This window comes from Lissotriton vulgaris, chromosome 8 (assembly GCF_964263255.1).
Source record: "Lissotriton vulgaris chromosome 8, aLisVul1.2, whole genome shotgun sequence".
Taxonomy (NCBI): domain Eukaryota; kingdom Metazoa; phylum Chordata; class Amphibia; order Caudata; family Salamandridae; genus Lissotriton; species Lissotriton vulgaris.
In genome coordinates, this window is record NC_141696.1 from 765,535,771 (window position 1) to 765,555,093 (window position 19,323).

Here is a 19,323-nt window from a genome sequence, read left to right on the forward strand (position 1 = left end):
ATTAAAATCGCCAGTTAAGATAACAGTTGGAGACCAGATGGACAACTCCAGATCCAAAAAGTCGAAGGTATCAGGGTCATCTTCCGTTGAGCCATATACACACCCTAAAGTAACCCATTCCTCATTAACTTTATACTCTATGAGGACCCATCTCCCCCATCGATCCTCAAGCTTTCTCCTTATTATAAGATCCATTTGTCTTGATAAAATTGCCACTCCTCTATTTATGGCCCCCTGCTTAGAATAGGCTAGTACACGAAATCCCAACTGATCTAGCAAATGGCCCTGCTCTCCCTCTATAGGAGTTTCCTGCAGGCACACTAGGTCCACATTTAAAGATCTTAACCACGTTGCCACCCGCTGTCTCTTAGCGCGATCATTTAATCCACAAACATTCACAGTAATTATATGGGTACCCATTAATGCACATCAGTTAAGTGTCCCAGCAAGGTAACATCAGTAACAAACAGTGTTTTATCATTTCCTCCTCGTTGTGGTCTGTCCACCCTCTCAAATATGCAAACTTCATCAAAACTTCCCTGTGTATAAATATTCAACCAAAAAATACCAACGTGCTTGTGTACCCCACCCCCCCAGTCCCCTCACCCCCCTCTTACGGGCAAATAGGTCAGTCCTGACCTATGCATGACAGCTGTAGCCCCAGGTGCCACCCGCTCCTCCCTCCCCTGCTCTAGTTACCATCTTATGTTTATGCCATGTCAGATCTACTTACTGCCGCTGCTATTGTGTTTAAAACACCCAGTTAGCCACAGTTAGCCATGCCCTTTCAAATTATTCAGATTATAGTTAAGTCTTTTGTTTTGTCTGGGTTAGTGCAACCATCATATTTTTGAGCCCCCTTTCCTTTATTTAATCTCATCAAGATACACCTGAGCTTTAATCTCTGAGAAAAAGATCTTAGTCTGCCCCTTATCGATTACCTTAAGGCGAGCTGGAAACATCAAATAGACTTCACAGCCCTTATTTTGGAAAGGGGTTATCATTTGCCTCATCCACCACCTCCTTTCGACCGTAGCGTGGCAGAAATCAGGGCGGGCAAAGAAGGTCGTCCCATTATAGGACCGTCTAGCTTCGGGTCTGGCTTTGTCCTAAATTTCTTGCCTTAGAAGGAAGTTCCCTACAAATATCAGGATTGCCCTGGGTTTATCAGTAGGTGAACCTTTTTTTTGGAACATAGGGAACCTATGCGCTCTTTGTATCTCACTTTCCCATGTCCAACCCGTTAACTCTGGAAAGGCCCCCTTAAGCAAATCAATAACAAATGTCCGCACATCCTGCCCTTCCCTTCCTTCTGCCAAGCCCAGTAATCTGACATTGTTACGCCGTTGGCGGTTCTCATAGTCCTCAAGTTTCCAATGTACATCGGTTGCCATCTTTTCCTGTTCCCTCCGAAACTCGTTCCACTTCCCAACATCTTCCTCCAGCTTCTCAGTCCTTGCTTCCACCTCATTGACCCTTGACGCCATATCTGTATACATCTTATTCACCTTTCGTAGTGACCCCTGTATTTTTTGGTTGGCCTGTTTTGCCCTCCGAGACTCACTCCTAGCCTTCCCCTGCATTTGTTTTAATGTTGTATACAGCATATCCATTGTAGTCGCTTGAACAGGAGATTTGGGTTGGGGATCAGTCAAAGTGGCAGCCCCCTCCTGGTAAAGCTCGGAGGTTGCTGAGTAATCCTAGTCCAGTTTTTTGGAAACTTCTGTGTGTGAGGGGCTCATATTGGTTTTAGACTTATTGTGAAATCTACTCTTCAAGCTCTTTGCCCCTCTTTTGGTGCATGCCTTGTGGATTTCACCACTATCCGACGTTACTGCTTCGGATTCCAACTCCGACTCGGTTTCCGAAATACCAATGTCGCTTTCAGTTATTGAGTCCCCCCTCTCATCGTCATCCTCCTCATCGTTTACAGAGTAAAAACATTCATCACTGGGGGATCCGAGATTCATATGGCCACCAACCGGGGCTTGTAGACTGGGTGTTTGCCTGTGACATTCTTTCAATCTTATCCCCAAGGCTTGTCCTTCAGTGTTGGAGTCTTTGTGATGCCTTAGATCCCCCCCTCTAAGAGTAAAGCTGCAGATGCCTCAGGGGTCTCTTTAGAGTACCTAGCCGGGGGTAAATTACAATCATTAACAAGGGGAACACTCTGTAAGCTATTTGTCATATTTAGGGTCGGTTCCGTCGTGCCATTAGCATTGTACGAGGGCATAGTATCCTCAGTCTCAGCCATAGTTTCTACAATCTGACCAGTGCTCAGCTCGTTCTCGCTGCTGTTATTATCAGGCACTCTTTTGGCCCCCTTGCCGCCCTCACAGTCCCCCTTACCAGAGAGTGTTACTCAGCAAGCAGGCTGCTGCTTCGTGCCTGAATCCGCCGGTTGCACCGAGTCCATAGGCAAGTTCTGACTTTCAGACAGAGCAGTGCTCTGCCCTTTCCCATCTCAAGAGAGGTCTCGCTGCGGCGTCCTCGCGGTCTCCAACACAACTAGTGGAGAGGGCGTCAATCGTGATTCTCCATCTGTTGTCCGTTCGTCTGCCTCGCCTGCGCTCCCTATCCAGGCATTGCGGAGCTCCGAGCTCGACTCTCCCAGATTACACGAAATCCCGTCTGCACCCGGGTCCGTCTGTAGAGGGGAAGGTGCCACGTCTAAGACTAACAGAGATGCTGTGACCGAGGGCAGGGCTAAGGCAGGTACTGCGAAGGATTCGTGGAGGGTAGGCTGACGCATGCCTCTCTCTTTACCAGCGGATTCGCTATTCTGTCGCTTTGCCCCTTTCTTGTTTAACTGCATTTTCTCCTTTTTTTCTTTAATTTTGCTTCAATTCCTTTATGCGTCTTTTCACTCCTCTCATTACCTTCTGCGTTATCTTTCATCACATTTCTTCGGGTTCGGCTCTGGGTCAATGATCTTAGATTAGAGCTTGGAGCTGCGATACCAGGATCGCTTGAGACATCTTTCTCCCTTTCTTTCTCCTTCTGTGAGTCTTTCTGTGGTGTTGGGCCGCGTGGGGCCATGCTTTGCATCAGAGCCTGTCGTGGATGCGGGAGGTTTTTGTTCGGAGTTCCGAACCAGAAGTTAAACCTGCTTTTCACTACCCAGGAAAACAGCCGCTTTACAAGTTTCAGAGGGTACAGCATGCTAGCTTTTCGAAATCAGCGGTGATCAGTGGCATTTTCCGTAGCTTTCACCATTCAGCAGGAGCCTGGCAGGGTAGCAACTGCTCCTTACGGCCTGTCAGCGGCCAGTGATGTCATGAGTGATGTCACTGACCATGTCATGAGTGATGTAATATGTGACGTCATCAGCAGTGCATTGCAGGCGCGCAAGGTATAGTGAATCCAACTAACTATAGCGTGGGAATTTCAATGGTTTTATGTCAGTAAAATTTCCAGCTAACTATAACTGGTGTGAAACCTATGTTTTTTTCAGTGAATTTAATAGGTTTTGTAAATGCTAATTCCTAACTATAACTGGTGTGAAACCTATGGTTTTTTCAGTGAATTTCATAGGCTTTTTAAATGCTAATTCCTAACTATAACTGGTGTGAAACCTTTGGTTTTTTCAGTGAATTTCAAAGGTTTTTTAATAGCAAATTTCTATAGTTATGAAATGTAATATTTGTTATAATGAATTCTATATTGTATATGTATGTAATACTATTTTTTTTATGTATATTGTTCATGGTTTTTTATTTTAATTTTATTTTTTTGCCCTGGACTCAGTGCTCCCGGTGAGCGCACCGGTAAGCGCAGTCTTGCGGCGCGCCCCAGGGCGCGTACCGGTGAGCGTCCTGTTAGCGCTTTTGCCACAAATGAAAACATCATCGTGACGTATCGCTTAGCCGCGTCCGCGAGATACGCACAGCGTAAACGCACCCGGAAGCACTCAAGCGCATACGATCGCGCAACGTAAGCATCCGACACGCTTACGCGACGCGCCCCTGGGCGCGCCCGGGGGCGCGTAGCGTAAGCGCGTCGGGTCATGTGACATAAAAATAACACTTTTTATTGGTTCAGGACAGTTTTGGTTTCCAAATGAGGAAAGCCCTAGTCATGTGACCTGAAAATAACACTTTTCATTGGTTCAGGACAGTTTTTTTTTCATAATGATGAAAGCCCCCACCTTTTTTCCTCATTTTCACTTTGTACTTTGAGTGAAGAAGACCTGTTGAAAGACCTCTCTGTACCTTTTTGGACTGAAAAATGGCTTCAGTAGCAGCAGCAGCAGGAGCATCTCAGCCACCACCACCACCACCAAGAGGACCACCACAACACCATAGTGGTGGAGATGAAGAAGAGGAGGAGGAGGTGGAGGAGGAGGAGGAGGAGGAGGAGGGGAGGAGGACATTTCTGCCAGAAGATAATACCCCATATAGGCCAAAGCAGCACATTATATGGGAGTTTTTTTTTCCATCCCAAAGGACAAAAAAAAAGTGAATGCGCCAAGGGTTACTTGCCAAATCTGTGGCACTGAACTTTCAAGGGGGAACCCTAACAAGAAATACTCATTTGGCAATAACACCATGATTCGCCACATGCAGCGCCAGCATCCTAACAACTATGCTGCGGCAGAGGTCCGAGAACTGGCCAGAAACCCTCCCGAATCTTCACCCAGCACCTCCAAAAGAAAGCAACCCACTCCATCGGGACCAGAGAAAAGGGAGATGGTCCCAAACATACAACCCCAGTTTGGGCAATACACGATCACTTGTATATTTTGTGGTAAAACAATCACCTATGGTGAGCAAAGCATAAAGCTCATCAACCGTGCTGGTGACAACCACAATTGCCCCAAAAAACCATAATTTTTTCCTGATTTTTTTTTGCTCCAGTTGAGCCGTTTACAATTCCCTGTTTTTTGTTTCTCCCCATAAAAATAACAAAAAAATATCAAATTGTTCATAAAAGCCAAAAAAAGTACAAAATGTTCAAAAAAACATTAAAAAAATATAAAACAACAAAAAGAAGAAAAAAAGCAGTTCTTTTTAGAACTACCTCCAATTTATAAAAAAAGGCTACATTTTTTAAAAACTCTGTCATTCTTTTTCCCCCATGGTACGCTCCCCGGTACGCTCCCCGGTGCGCGTACCGGGCGCTCCCCCCGCGCAACTCGGAAAAAAAAAAAAGAATTTTGCCCCGCATGGCCCTTTTATGGCCCCCACATCAAACCTAGGGGTCAGGGGGGGTCTACTCTGCCCCCTTTTGGTCATTTCCCCCTTTGTTTTTGCCACCTCTTGTGTCTCGATCCTACCGAGACAAAAGATGGCGGCTGCTCCGGACTGTTTGGAATGTTGACAGACACCCGAGAGCCAATCAGCTTTCCGCACGTGAACTCGCGTAGCGCGCTGGTTCGCGCCCCGGTGCGCGTACCGGGGCGCGCTTACAGATATATACATTTTTTTGAACCTAAATTACTCAAAATCCACTAGAGCACATATCTTGAGACATAGCAAAGGCACATCGGGCTACCAGTCCCTACAATTTTGCCAAGTTTGGTGGAAATCCATTCAGCCGTTCGGGCTAAAAGTGAGTTTGACCGCCCTATGGAAATTAACATGGGGAAAACATGTTTTGGGACCCCCCTTTTATCTCGGCCCCCGCTAGACGAATGCCCCCCAAACTTTCAGTGAAGGAGCGGAGCGCTGCGAGGCAAATTGGAGGAAAATTTCAGGCAGATTCCTCAACCGGCGCCAAAGTTATTCCCAATACAATGTTGCGAATTCCCTATACAAAATAATCCTAACTATAACTACCTACTGGCGACCGCCAGTAGGTAATTTCTAATTTAATTTAAAACATTTATAAAGCGCAGCTTGCACCGTACGGTTTCTTGGCGCTGGTAATATATATATATATATATGCATTATACCCGTTGCAGTTAATTAAAGTTTTTCCTCCGGTGCCTCCGGTACCCCCGCTGTGGCCTCTGCTTCTTCTTAAGCTGGGAGGAGTTCTGTTTGATATATATATATATGTATATATATATATATATATATATATATATATATATATATATATATATATATATATATATATATATATATATAGATATATATAGATATTTTTTTTTTTTTTACATCAATATTTTTGGTTTCATATTTTTGTACTTACCTGTGTAGGTATGGGAGTCAATATTTTTGTATTCTGTATTTTTTTCGATATTTTTAAAGTCAATATTTTTGTCATTGATATTTATCAGTGAACCGTTTTTGCTCACTACACCTCCCCAGTGAGGACCCAACCATATGCAAATCAGCCTTGACTCTGCTCACCATGGGAACAGTCCAGCCCGAACAGCCAGGCCAGGATCTGTCTGAACCCGAGACAACGTCCTGGGACCTGTTTCAGGGTATCGCCCCTCATCAGCCATGTCAGCCTGAATCCAGCAGCCCAGTGAGCACGGCACCCACATCTGGACATACCCTTCCCACTTAGGGGGACAAAAGCAAAAAGAACAAATGATGGGTGGAATACAGAACAAATCAAACATTCACTCCCAAGTCTGGGTATAATCCATTGTTTTTTTAGCTGACTACACCATCCCAGTTTGGACTCAGCCATACGTAAATCACTCTTGATCCTGCTCCCCATGGGAATGTGGGTCCTGTGCTCACTGAGCCACTGGATTCAAGCTATCCTGGCTAATGAGGGGCGATCCTGTGAAACCGGTCCTACAATGCTTGTTTCCGTCCAGGGAGGACATGGCCTGACAGTTCCTGCCAGAAAGTTTGCATGGGGAGCACGGTAAACAATGCAAGCATTGAAAGGGGAGTCTACATGTGCTGAAGCAGATGTCTTTCAAGGTTCACTTATAAAGTTTGGATCACAGTATTTAAGGGGATCCATTTGGATGCCCCTGGTGTAGAATGACATATGTATGATTTTACATGCAAAAACACACACACACCAAACACTAGAGTTTGACATCTTTTACTTTTTTAAGAAAGTGTGCTGTTGGCAGTGCAGACTTCTTGAAAATGTGTTCAGGGATCCTTTCTTCTTCTATGTGCACTTGTGCATTTATGATACTGTGACAGGTGTTATGTTATGCAGATTTGTAGTGTGCACTATTCCCCGGGAGGGTATTCTGGCACTGAGCAGATGCGGGTCTAGCAAAACCTACGGACTGGTGGGACTACCAGATCTTCAGCTTCTTGCAACATTCTAGAAGTGAGGGGGAGGCTCTTATGTGTAGAGGCAGGTTGGTCAATGATTTAGGAGCAATGTAGGAGGGGGCTTGGCTGCCGGATCTGGCACACTTTCCATCAGATGAAAGGGGAGTACTTTATTTATTTGTTTAAGAGTTTTATATAGTGCTAGCTAGACCCGAGGGTATCAGAGCGTTTTACAGCATTATCACATGTAAGATACATTTACACAGATATATGTAGTGAGTCAGGACGCATCGCACAGTATCTTCGAAAAAGAGCACATTGTCCTTCATAAGATATGTTAGCATAATAGGGTGTATGGTGTCTTATGATGCTTCACAGAAATGTCGTCGAAGATAGCACAGTGGCTGTAGGCGAGATTAATGAGGTAAGGTCTTAGTGTCAAAGTGTCTGAGTGCTGCTATAGGCAGGTTTTGTTAGTTAGGCTTTAGCTTTCCATTTGTGAGAGATTGATTAAGGAGGATGTCTTTGAGCTGCCTTTTGAAAATTAGGTAGGAGGGATTGGTCCTGATATGGGTTGGTATGGAGTTCCAGGTTTGAGCGTATTTCCTGGGAAGCAGTGAGATGCGTTTTTTTGTTTGCAGGTTTTCGGAGGGTTAAGGAGTAGGATGGCGGTACTCCTTAGGCTTCTTGTCTGACCGGCCTTCTGGAGTTTTGAGGCCAGGTAGGCGGAATTCCCTGTGTGCAGCGCTTTGTGTGTGAGGCAGGCAGTTTTTAAGTTGGCATGCATTTCGATTGGGAGCCATTTTAGCTCTTTAAGTACAGGCGAGATGTGTTCATATTTCTTGACTCGAGGTGACCATTCTAGCTGCTGCGTTCAGAGTTCATCTGAAGGGAGCTATGGGAGATTTTGCTGATCCTATGAGGGTTGCATTTCCGTAGTCCAGTCTCGACAGCACCAGGGATTGAGTGGCTTGTTTGAGGTCATTGGGAGGCATGAAGGGTTTTATTTTAGTGAAGTAGTGTGGCTCACTGGTTAGAGGCGGCAGACCCGAGAGCAGAGGACGGCCCGGGACCAGGGTTCGATTCCCGGCGCGGCAGGTTTCTGGACCAGGGTCAGCGGACTCGATAATTCTCTCGCCTCGGTGCCCACTCTGATCAGCGATCACACTCGGCAACTCTGGGCATTAGCTTGCCTCATCTTCACTAACGGCCCCACCAGACCGCCGGGGATGCCTGGTCTCACCCTGGAGATACCCATTAAGGGACCATCTCTCAGGGAAGCCAGGAAGGGTTTCGCAGCGGTCGAAGCGCCTTGGGACCCTACGGGTAAGTAGTGCGCTATATAAATGCCTATACATTTACATTTACATTTACATATTTTGTTGAGGAGTTTGAGGTTGAGGAAAGCGCTCTTTGCAGTGTTCTTGATGTTTTTATTCATGTCTAACTTAGGGTCCAGAGTGATTCCCACCAATTTTACAGAACCTGGTGGGGTTGTGATTGAGAGCATAAATAGCTTTTAACCATTCTGTGATTTGGGGGTTCTTCTCCTTGTTGGAGATGAGGAGGATTTCTGTCTTGTCTTGGTTTAATTTCAAGTGGTTGTGTGATAGCCAGTGCTGGACTTCACTCAGAGTGCCGTTCAGTCTCTGAATGTCTTTGATGGAGGAGGTTTTCAGATAGATCTGGGTATCATCGGCATAGAGGTGGAAGAGAATGTTATCTTTTATAATATGGTGGTAAGTGGTTCCAATTAGATGTTGAAAAGCTGCGGCAAGAGAACTGATCCTTTTTGGACACCCCTGCTAACAGGGAGTTGGACAGACAAGATGTTTTTGATTTTTATTCTTTGGGTGCGGTTTTGTAGAAACAAGGTGAACCATTGTAAGACCACCTCTTCCGCTCCAACCCTTTCTTTAAGTGTCTTAATGAGAAGTTTGTGGTCAACCGTGTCAAAGGCTGCCGATAGGTCCAGGAGTACGAGTAAGCAACATTGACCTGTGTCAAGAGATTTGTGCATATCGTCTATTATATTTAGGATCACTGTCTCTCTGCTGCATCCTTTTCTGAAACCCAATTGGTGGGCGTCAAGAAGGTTGGTGCTGTCAAGGTGATGAGTAAGTTGGAGGAGAACACATCTTTCCAGGATTTTCGCTAGGAGAGGGAGGTCGTAGATGGGTCTGAAGTTGTCCGGATCGTTTGTGTTGGAGCCCAATTTTTTCAGTAGAGGTGTTACTTGGCCCATTTTGAGACAATCTGACATGACTCCAGTGCTTAGGGAGCTGTTTATAATCCTGGTCCAGAGCTGGGCTAGGGAGAGTTTGAGCTTTTTTGCAGGTATGGGATCCAGGAAGCGTGCTAAGGGTTTGGAGTTGGAAATCATTTTGATTATCTCTGCTTCGGAGATGGGATTGAAAGGTTTTCATAGGTTTGTGGGGTGCATGGGAGTGGTCTCTACCATCACTGGGGGCAGTTTACTGGTGGGGGACTACAGTGAATGTCCAGGGAGAGTTCTATCTTGGTGATTTTTTCAGTGAAGAAATTGGCAGAGTTATTGCATAGGTCTTCTGAAGATGCAACTAGGGTCGCAGTGGGTTTGGAAGTTTGTTGTCTAATGAAATTGAAGAGTTCTTTGGGCCTGTTTTTAGCATTACCAAGGGCATTACAAAAGAAGGAGGATTTTTCGTTCATTATGTGTTTTTTTTATTTTCCACAAACTGATTTGAGTCTACCTCATAGGATTGTGGACGGGTTGTTTCACCAGAGTCTTTCTACAGCTCTTAGGGATCTATTAGGATGGCAGGCGGACGGCAATGGCAAAAGGGACTGCCCGCCATAGGTGCTCCGGTCCTGCCATGCCAATCAGGATGCGACTGCCACCATGGTGGTCTCATCCCATATTTTTTACATTGCAGTGGGCGAAGCTGTAAGCAGCACCAGCCGCAATGTAAAAAATGTATTTTGTGCATTTTCATGCACAACGTGACAGGCACCGTGCGGTGCCTGCACCTTGTGCATGCAAATGTAGGAGGGTACCATGGGTACCCGCTATGTTCACCCCCCCCACCCTGGGTGCCTGCAACGGGCCCCCAACAGCGAAAACTGCATGCCATTCCATGGCGGCATCGCCGCCATGGAAAGGTGATCCTCTGCCTACATCATAATATGGATGGCAATGTCTTGCAGACGAAGTTATCCTATCACTATAAACATCGGCCGGAGGGTCTGCTAAAGGCATGTAACTGTCAGTGCTTTAGTAAGGTGCAATGTACTACTTCTCCTATACCCCCGGTAGTTCCGACCCCCGATGAAACGAACACCCCTTTGCTTCACTCTGGAGACACGGCCTATCTTATAAATGCCCGCTCCTTGGTGAAAAATAATATTGCTTTTTGTGATTTCGTCTCTGACAGAATGCCTTTGTGGGTCTTTGTCACCGAGACCTGGGGTTCTGACTCTGCCGGTCCTGACCTGATTGATGCCATTCCCAATGGCTACGCCCTTGTTAGACAGGATAGAGTAGGCAGGAAAGGTGGGGGCATCGGCATTCTCCATAAAATCTCGTCTACTTGTCGTATCGATTGCATCCCCTCCCCTCAAAACTCCTTCCAGGCCATTCATTTTACCCTATGTCCCTCTCCCACTGTGTCCTTCACAGGTGTTTTAATCTATAGACCCCCTGGTCCCAGGTCGGCCTTCTCCGCCAATCTTCTAGAAGTACTTGAACCTTACATTGATCTGCCCAACTTTACTATCCTTGGGGATTTCAACTTTCATTTAGAAAGCTCCAACTCGCCCGATACCATTTCGCTTGTGGATTCCCTAGCCTCTTGTGGGCTGCTACAAAAAGTGGGATATCACACCCACTCAGCAGGCCACACATTGGATGGGGTCTTCACCAATGACCCCAGATTGGTTGTAGGCATTCCCATTCCCCTCTCATGGTCTGATCATAAGGCTGTTCCCTTTGAGTTTGCTCCAGAGCAACGGGATGTGCCTCCAAAGAAACATAACGCATGGATCCTCAAAAGAAACTTTAGAGGCCTTAACAATGTAAACCTTAGCCCCTTCATTGCCAACTTCGCCTCTTCTTCCAAAGTCGATATGGATACTGCAGCGCAGGAACTTATTAACATCATTTCTGAGGCAGTCAATTCTCTTGCCCCTGTCAAACCTCATAACTGCGCCAGGAAACGCCCGTCCGCCCCCTGGTTCTCTGACTCCCTTAGATCACGTAGGCAGGAATGTAGGAGACAAGAAAGACTCTGGAGAGCTCACCTTGACCCTGAGGAAAGGATCAAACATAAAAGTCTCATAACAGGTTATAAGGCCGCTATTCAAGTGGCTAAACAATCCTATTTCACTGACCTTACCACTTCCCTCAGTTCTCCAAGAGATCTTTTTAAAATTGTGGACTCCTTATCCCTCACCCCTTCCCCTGACCCCACTGTCCCCTCCCAAGAACTCTGTGATCGGATTTCCACGTTCTTTCACACCAAGATCGTGGATATTCACTCTGCTTTAGAAGCCCTTAACTCTACCCATGACTCTGCCCCACCGTCGGATCCACCGCCCCGCCCCGTCCTGACCTTGGTATCCCCAGAACGTTTGTCCAATTTTCCCCTCCTATCCCATGAAGACTTGAATGTTCTTCTTAATAAACTTAAATCGGGCTCTCCCCTAGACCCCTGCCCTCTCAAAATATTGAAAGACTGCAGGGATGTCCTCCTTCCCCTTACCTGGAAGTAATGAATATGGCAATTTCTAATGGCACCTTCCTGGCATCATGGAAGCTGGCTATTGTAAAACCTTTATTAAAAAAAACATTGTTGGATCCTGGTACTCTTAAAAACTTCCGCCCTATATCCCTTCTCCCTGCCCCAGACAAAATGCTTGAGGCCCACCTCAACTTCCACCTCAGCGCCTTTCTTGACAATGCTAGTCTGCTTGATTCTTCACAGCATGGCTTTCGAAAGGCGCACAGCACCGAGTCTGCGCTCACAGTGGTGGTCAACAACATCCGCGCTAAGGTCGACAGAGGTCATTCTACCATCTTGATCCTGCTCGACCTTACAGCCGCTTATGACACCCTGTCCCCTTTCATCTTATCCAAGCGGCTCGGTGAGATGGGAGTTGAAGGACCAGCTCTCGGTCTCTTGACATCCTTCCTTAACCATCGTGCCCAACAGGTCCAGCTGGGTAACTTCCTTTCCTCTGCCAAGCCTTTGCATTGTGGGGTCCCGCAGGGCTCATATTTGAGCCCTACTCTGTTCAACATATATGGGGCCCCACTTGCAAGGCTTGTTAGATCTTATGGATTGGAAGTCCTTTCGTACGCCGACGACACCCAGATAATGGTCTCCCTATCTCATTCTGTGGAGTCCACGGCCCTTAACTTTAAGAAATGCATGGAAGCCGTGGCAGGTTGGATGTCTTCAAACTTCCTCAAGCTTAATGGGGAAAAGACCGAGATTCTTATCTTTGGTGCCAAACAAGATCTATGGTCGGATGACTGGTGGCCTCCCTTCCTTGGAACCTGTCCCAAACCGTCCCTGGCCGCCAGAAATCTGGGGGTCACCTTTGACACCACGCTGGCATTTGATAAACAAGTGAATAAAACTGTTTCGACCTGCTGTGGAGTTCTAAGGATCCTCAGGAAACTTGTTCACTTCCTCTCCCCTGAGGCTCGGAAACAGGTTGCAGTAGCCCTCATCTCACCTCGCCTGGACTATTGCAATTCCCTTTATCTTGGCATTTGCAAAAAGCTTATTCAGCGCCTTCAGGTCATTCAGAACGCTGCAGCCAGGTCCGTGGTGAATGCCCCTAGGCGCGCCTCTGTTACAGAAATCAGAAAAACTCTTCACTGGCTACCAGTCCAGGCCAGAATTAACTTTAAGGTTCTGGTTCTGACATACTGTGCCTTACACGGCCTGGGTGCCGAGAACATTGGTTCTCTCGTATCCTTCTACACCCCGGGCAGGTCCCTGAGATCGGCTCACAAAAACCTGCTGGCGACCCCCCCAGATCCTTAAGGCCAGATGGGGAGGGAGAGCCTTTTTCTCCCTCGCCCCGAAACTGTGGAACACTCTCCCCGCTGATCTTAAGGGACAGCCAACTCTTGCCCTTTTCCGGAAGAATTTAAAAACTTGGCTATTCGCAGAATCCTACCTGTAACATCTGCTCCCCCCACCTGCCTCTGACCACTCAGTTGTATATTTTCCATCTTATGCGCCTTGATGCCTTCGGGTTAAGTTGCGCTCATACAAATCCCTTTTCTTTCATTCATTCATTCACTGCCACCATATTGTATCCCTTTTCCGCCTGCTTGAGCATTCGACTGGCAGAAAAGCGGTGGGCGGTCTTTCCATCCACCACGGTGCACTCCACCATACTAATATGGTGGGGGAAGAACCCGGGACATATGGCGGGTGGATCGCCACCACCAGTCGGTGGTGGCGTTCTGCCCGCCATCATAATGGGGCCCATAGTTCTCTTCTTTTGGAGTTTATATCTGTGTTGAACCATAATCTAGATCAGGGGTCTCCAAGCCGGTCCTGGAGGGCCGGATCCATGCCAGATTTTTTGGATATCCCCTTTGAGATACATGTAGTAATTTTAAAAATCTGGCATGGATCCGGCCCTCCAGGACCGGTTTGGAGACCCCTGATCTAGATGGTATGTTCCTGACTCTTTTTAGTTTCAGGAGGGCTATTTGGTCCATAATGGAGGTCATCATAGAATTATAGTGAGAAGTGAGTTCTGTTGTTGAGAGCTTGCCGTTGTGAATGGGAAGGAGGGAGTTTAACCTTTCCTCCAAGTCTTCAAGGGGAATATGACTTAGATTTCTTTCTCAGTGGGGGGGTCTTGCGTGCGGGGGTGACACTGGATCGTTTGGTTGATGTGGAAGAGAATGATATGGTGATCAGACCAATCAATGGGCAAGGTGTGGTCGATTGAGACTAAATCAGTTTGTGCAATAATGGCATCCAGAATTGAGCCTCTGTTGTGGGTTTTCTCAGTGCAGTGTTGGGTGAGGTTGTAGTTGATTAGGAGATCGTTTAGGGTTTTGATTAGCGTGTTGTTTTTTCATTCCAGTGTAGATTGAGGTCGCCTAGAATTATGGTGTTGGAGTCACTGAGAGAGTAGTGAGTTATCAGCTCGGAGACGTGATCTCCGAATGAGGCCGTGTTTCCTGGTGTATGGTAGAGGAGATGGCACAGTATTGTTTTGTTATTGCTTGTCTTAATGGTGCTAGTGAGACATTCAAATGAGTTGTATTCTAGGGCATCTGTTTCCATCATGGGAATGTCATTTTTGTGTATGATTGCTATACCTCCTCCTTTAATGAATGACAGTGCTCTAAATCTTCATCCAACTTCGGATCTACTGACCTTTCAGAAGATGTTGAAGACCTAGCTGTTTCCACTTTAATTGCCTGGTAGTGTATGACACTTGTGTTTTTGAGGTCTGGAATTGTGATATCCCTCATGAGATGATTGTACGCTCTATAAATAAATAAATGTATCCTTAATGCATTCTTTGTGTCAGGCTTCAACGGTTACCTGTAACATGGTATTCATAGGCTGTCCTCTTTTCAGTGTTTATTTCATGGATTGCAGTGGTGTTTTCTCAGTGCTTTCCAAACCTTTTGAAATCCATGCTAATCAGTTGCCCAGCCCCCAAACTAAACAAAAACTTTGTTTTTCAAGTGTTTACAAATTGTTGTTTTTTTTTGCAGTGATTCATATAAAGCACCAATTAAATTTTAAGGAGAAGTTTTGTAGCGTCTTCCCATTGGCAGTGCGACCAGGGAACTCATGTTAGAGTGCTTTAAGCATAAAAAGACTGTGTATTGCTCTTTCACTTACACTCAAATCTCAATATGTTTTCTCACATCTCATTACCTTTCACACTCACTCTGTCAGGACTCTGGCTGGTTTATAGCACTATCAATGGATTAAAAAGAAGAGTGCTATATTTGCATTTTTAACAAACAAGTTCCTGGACACAGTTGGGGGGGCATATTTCACCTACTCCTTATTGAATATTGTGCATTATAGGCATTTTCAACCAAGCCAACAGCATAGTCATCTCAAGATAATCATTTCTTTATCCTTCCCATTGATAATTTCTTTTTACATTTTTAAATGATGCTTGAAGCGAGTAAACAAATTAGTGTAATTTGGGTATTATATAATTGTGGAACTAGAAATAGAATTGTGAGACAGGATTTCTGAAGAAGTATTTCATGTAATTGACCAAGAAACAAAATACAAGACTGAACTTTTCTTGGGCACTGGGTGTCACATTGCAACATTTCAAAATCATGCATGTGCACGTCAAAGATGTGGTTAACCCAATTTTCTTTTTCACTGTGTGTCCATTTGCAGGGAAATGGCATCTTGGACTTAACTGCAACAGCAAAGAGGACTTTTGCCACCACCCTCTCAATCATGGTTTTGATTACTTCTATGGTCTGTCAATGACCAACCTCAAAGACTGCAAACCAGGTCATGGAAGTGTGTTTCGAGATGGGCTTCCCAATGCAATGAAGAGACCTCTGCAGATCATCGGCACAGCTCTGATTGCCCTTGGGATACTTCATCTTATTGGGCTCATCAGAGTACCCTGGAAAGTCCTAGTAGTCTACACAGCTTTAGGAGCTGGCATTTTGCTTGGGCTTGGTATTGTCTTCTTCACGAGTTTCAGACACTTTAACTGTTTCATTATGAGGAACCATGAGATTGTTCAGCAACCACTGTCTTATGAGGACCTTACCCAAAGATTAACAGATGAAGCAGTACACTTTATGGAAAGGTAAACAACATTTTCCTATTCTTTAAGCACCATATTCCATGTAAATATCCACACATTCTGCCAGCTGAAAGGGGAGTACTTTAATGAATGCCAGTGTTGTTAGTTTGAAATGTACACTTAATGCATTCTGTGTGTCATACTTCAGGAGGTAAACATAACTTGGTATACATTTACAATGCTTATAAATATGTATCTCGGTCTGTATTGTATAGCTTACCTAGATGCAGCCTGTGAAGGAATCACCAAACAACAACACAACGCATTTCAACCCTGCTCAAGATGGTTAAGGGGATGGACACTTAGGGGCCCATTAGGATCGCAGACGGACCTGCGTCCGTCTGCGACCCCTGAGTAGGAGGGAACCTCCGCATGGCCTGCGGAGTTCCCTCCTGAGAAATTAGGATGTGACCGCCACCCTGGCGGTCACATCCTCTATTTTTACCACTGCGGCGGGTGCGGCTTCAAGCTGCACCCGCCGCAATGGTAAAAATGCATACATTGCATTTGTATGCAAAAAGCGGCAGGCACCGTGTGGTGCCTGCCGATTTCTGCATACAAATACAGGGGGGTACCATAGGTACCCCCCATGTGCACCCCCAGGACCATGGCTAAGCACTTTACCTGAAATCCCTTAAGAGAATTGTTTCAGACACCTCCCAAATAAAATAGTCCTATTTCATCACCTCAAAACTACTGAAAAGAAGCAGCAGGCAGAGATGGCACCAACTGCATCAAAGACAGGTCTTTCAGTAGTGACAGGTTTGGCATATTAAAATAAACAAATAAGTGTTGCTAAGGAAGAAATAGGAATTAAGAAACTATCCTAAATTCCCCTATAGAAATATACAGAGCGTATCTCATTAAGATGCATGAGTTTAAGAGTGACATACTCTCTGCGACTTGCACCAGAGTCCTCTATCCATTTTTGGTGTTTTGCACTTGACGATATAATATTAATGCCTCAAAAAATGTGATCTGTATACATACTTCATAGTGTATTTATTGTTAAAGTGCATAACACATTGTTAATAGAACTGCTGTTAAGATCAGCCCTAGTCAACAGTTCTCAAACAAAATACCAAGCAAACTTGAAATTTAAAGTTTGAAATGACCTGGACAGCAGCACAAGAGCAGATTATAAGTAGGTGTCACACAAGCCTCGCACAGAGAGGCGATTCACACTGTTGCATGAGCAAAAATATGCCCAGCAAAGGACATACGCAGTTGGATATGTATTGCCACATGATAGGGATGAAATGTAAAGTTTTAGTTATTGGTAAGGGAATCTTCACTGTATATAGTACACAGTACAATAAAGGTGCTCCATCAACCAGGCGAATAAAAAACTCCTTACCTAAGAGGGTACAATGGCCTCTTGTTATGAGAGGACTAGCCTCAGATTTGCACATGCCACTGAAGCACGCACAATTATACAGCAAAGTGAAGTTCAGTTTATACCTGGAAAGCTGAAGATTTCCTGATCATTTGCCATAGGGTGCAGAACAAATTCAACAATAATACATTTTAGGAAAATACATACCTGGGGGCCCTAGTCTCCGAAATACCAATCATGGGCAGAACAGAATGCAACTTCATAGCAGGCAATTTTGCCTTCTTTCAGGACTGGAGATGGCAATAAATGTTGAACCTGGACAGCAAAATCCCCATTTTGTGTGGTGAGATATTGCTTCTGGGTGGAACTGTAATTCTTTCTAGGCTGTGGATTGTGAACAATAATCATGTCTATGTACTAGTTCTATAAGGACAGAAATTTGTATCATAGTTAAGTGTTCCATTTTCTATATCTACTTACACCCGGGAAACAACATTTACTATCACAACGGGGGCGTGGCTAAGGCGTGAGGCGGAAAGGCTGCTTGTTGAGGGAGCTCCGCAATCCAGGCACACAAATCCGGCGAGTACCATGAGTTCAAGGTGCCTGTGCTGCTAAAAAACTGCATGCGACGTTGACAACATTCATTTGCTGATATCGGAGCTATTCCTGAGCTTGTTGGTGCGGAAGAGCCTACAGAAAATCGCCGACCTCATGTACCGCTTGGCCACCGAGAAAATGGCGCCTGCTTGAGACTCTGCTTTTAGGGATCGATCCTGAACAGGGGGAGCGTTGAGGCGCACACACTCGAAGTGCTGGATATTTGGAAGTGGCGCACTCCCCTCTGCATGAGACAACGCTTTGCCGACTGCGGATGAGTGTGGAAATTAAGATGCAGCCAGTGAAGCTTGTGCTGTGGCGGTGAGCTTGTGTGACCGTCGTGCGAGGTGTGGAGCCCTGCTGTGCGGTGACTGCACACCTGCCCTGAGACGGAGCTCGGCATGCCCGGAGGACTTCTGGAGGTGTGGCAAGTGGAGCGGGGGCCGCATGCTGGGTCGGGTGCGGGTCGGCCTGCGTGGTCCTGTTTAGATGGCCCCACATTAGCATGTGGTGGTAGATATAGGGGCCGGGCTACTTGCACTGGGCGCAGGGTGGTGGTGCCACCACTGCTTATTTTAAGGGATTTGTGCTGGCTCTTCGTTCCTTGGCCTGGGATTGCTGGTGTGATCACTTTGTAGCGGGCCCCAGCCTGTTACTACAGACTGAGGTGCATGGGGCTCTGCCGGTGCTCTCGGGGTGCGGGGGAAGGGTCTTGCTGGAACCCTGTGCACACGCGGGGATACTGGCACAGCCTGGGAGCATTCCAGGTGCTGCGAGCTGAGACACTGGTGGCGAAGCTCGTGCTTGGCTGAGCGACCGTGCTCCTACTAGGAACCTAATGGTAGAGAAAGTGGCAATCCCTTGATGTTACTGTGGCGCTACTGGCTATCATCAAATAACACCTCTGGCTCAATCAATGTGAGGGTGATAACCGAATACAGAGTGGCCGTTGCCTGAGAAGCTGAAACTGTTGGAGACGCCTTTAGATTGTGAATACGGATGTGCCGTCCCCCTGAGACTGACCGTGGTGTGTGTCGCTGCGGGGTGTCGCTTACACAGTGGTAGCACTGTTGGAGAGCTGACCTGTTTAAATACCGAAGCGGAGTGCTGGATACTTGACCACTAGCAAATAGCCGGAAGAGACAGTGCATTGGGCCTTGCTCAGATACGGTCATCATTATGGGTAAATCTGACCACAAACAACCGAAACTCCAGTTTGAAAACAAACGCAGGCGCGAGCTACCGAAGGCATGGGAGATCAACCGGAGACGCAGGGTCCTTTGGGGACAGTGGAAGACTCGGAGGACAACACCAGGACTATTCTGCTAGAACTATGATCTGGGATGAAATCCATAGACAGTAAAATAGACGCGTTGGCGACAGGCCTAGATGTGGTAAAGAAGAAGGTGGACAAGCACGAGAACAGGCTAGATA

The 19,323-nt window shown here is 46.2% G+C and overlaps 1 protein-coding gene across 1 annotated transcript in view; it reads left to right on the forward strand.

Moving 5' to 3' along the window:
• STS (steroid sulfatase) overlaps nt 1-19,323 on the forward strand; it is a 2,049,623-nt gene that overhangs the window by 505,659 nt on the left and 1,524,641 nt on the right. Inside the window, exon 5 of the mRNA XM_086934659.1 lies at nt 15,530-15,956. Within this exon, the coding sequence (XP_086790785.1) occupies nt 15,530-15,956 (427 nt within the window). The remainder of the gene's footprint in view (nt 1-15,529; nt 15,957-19,323) is intronic.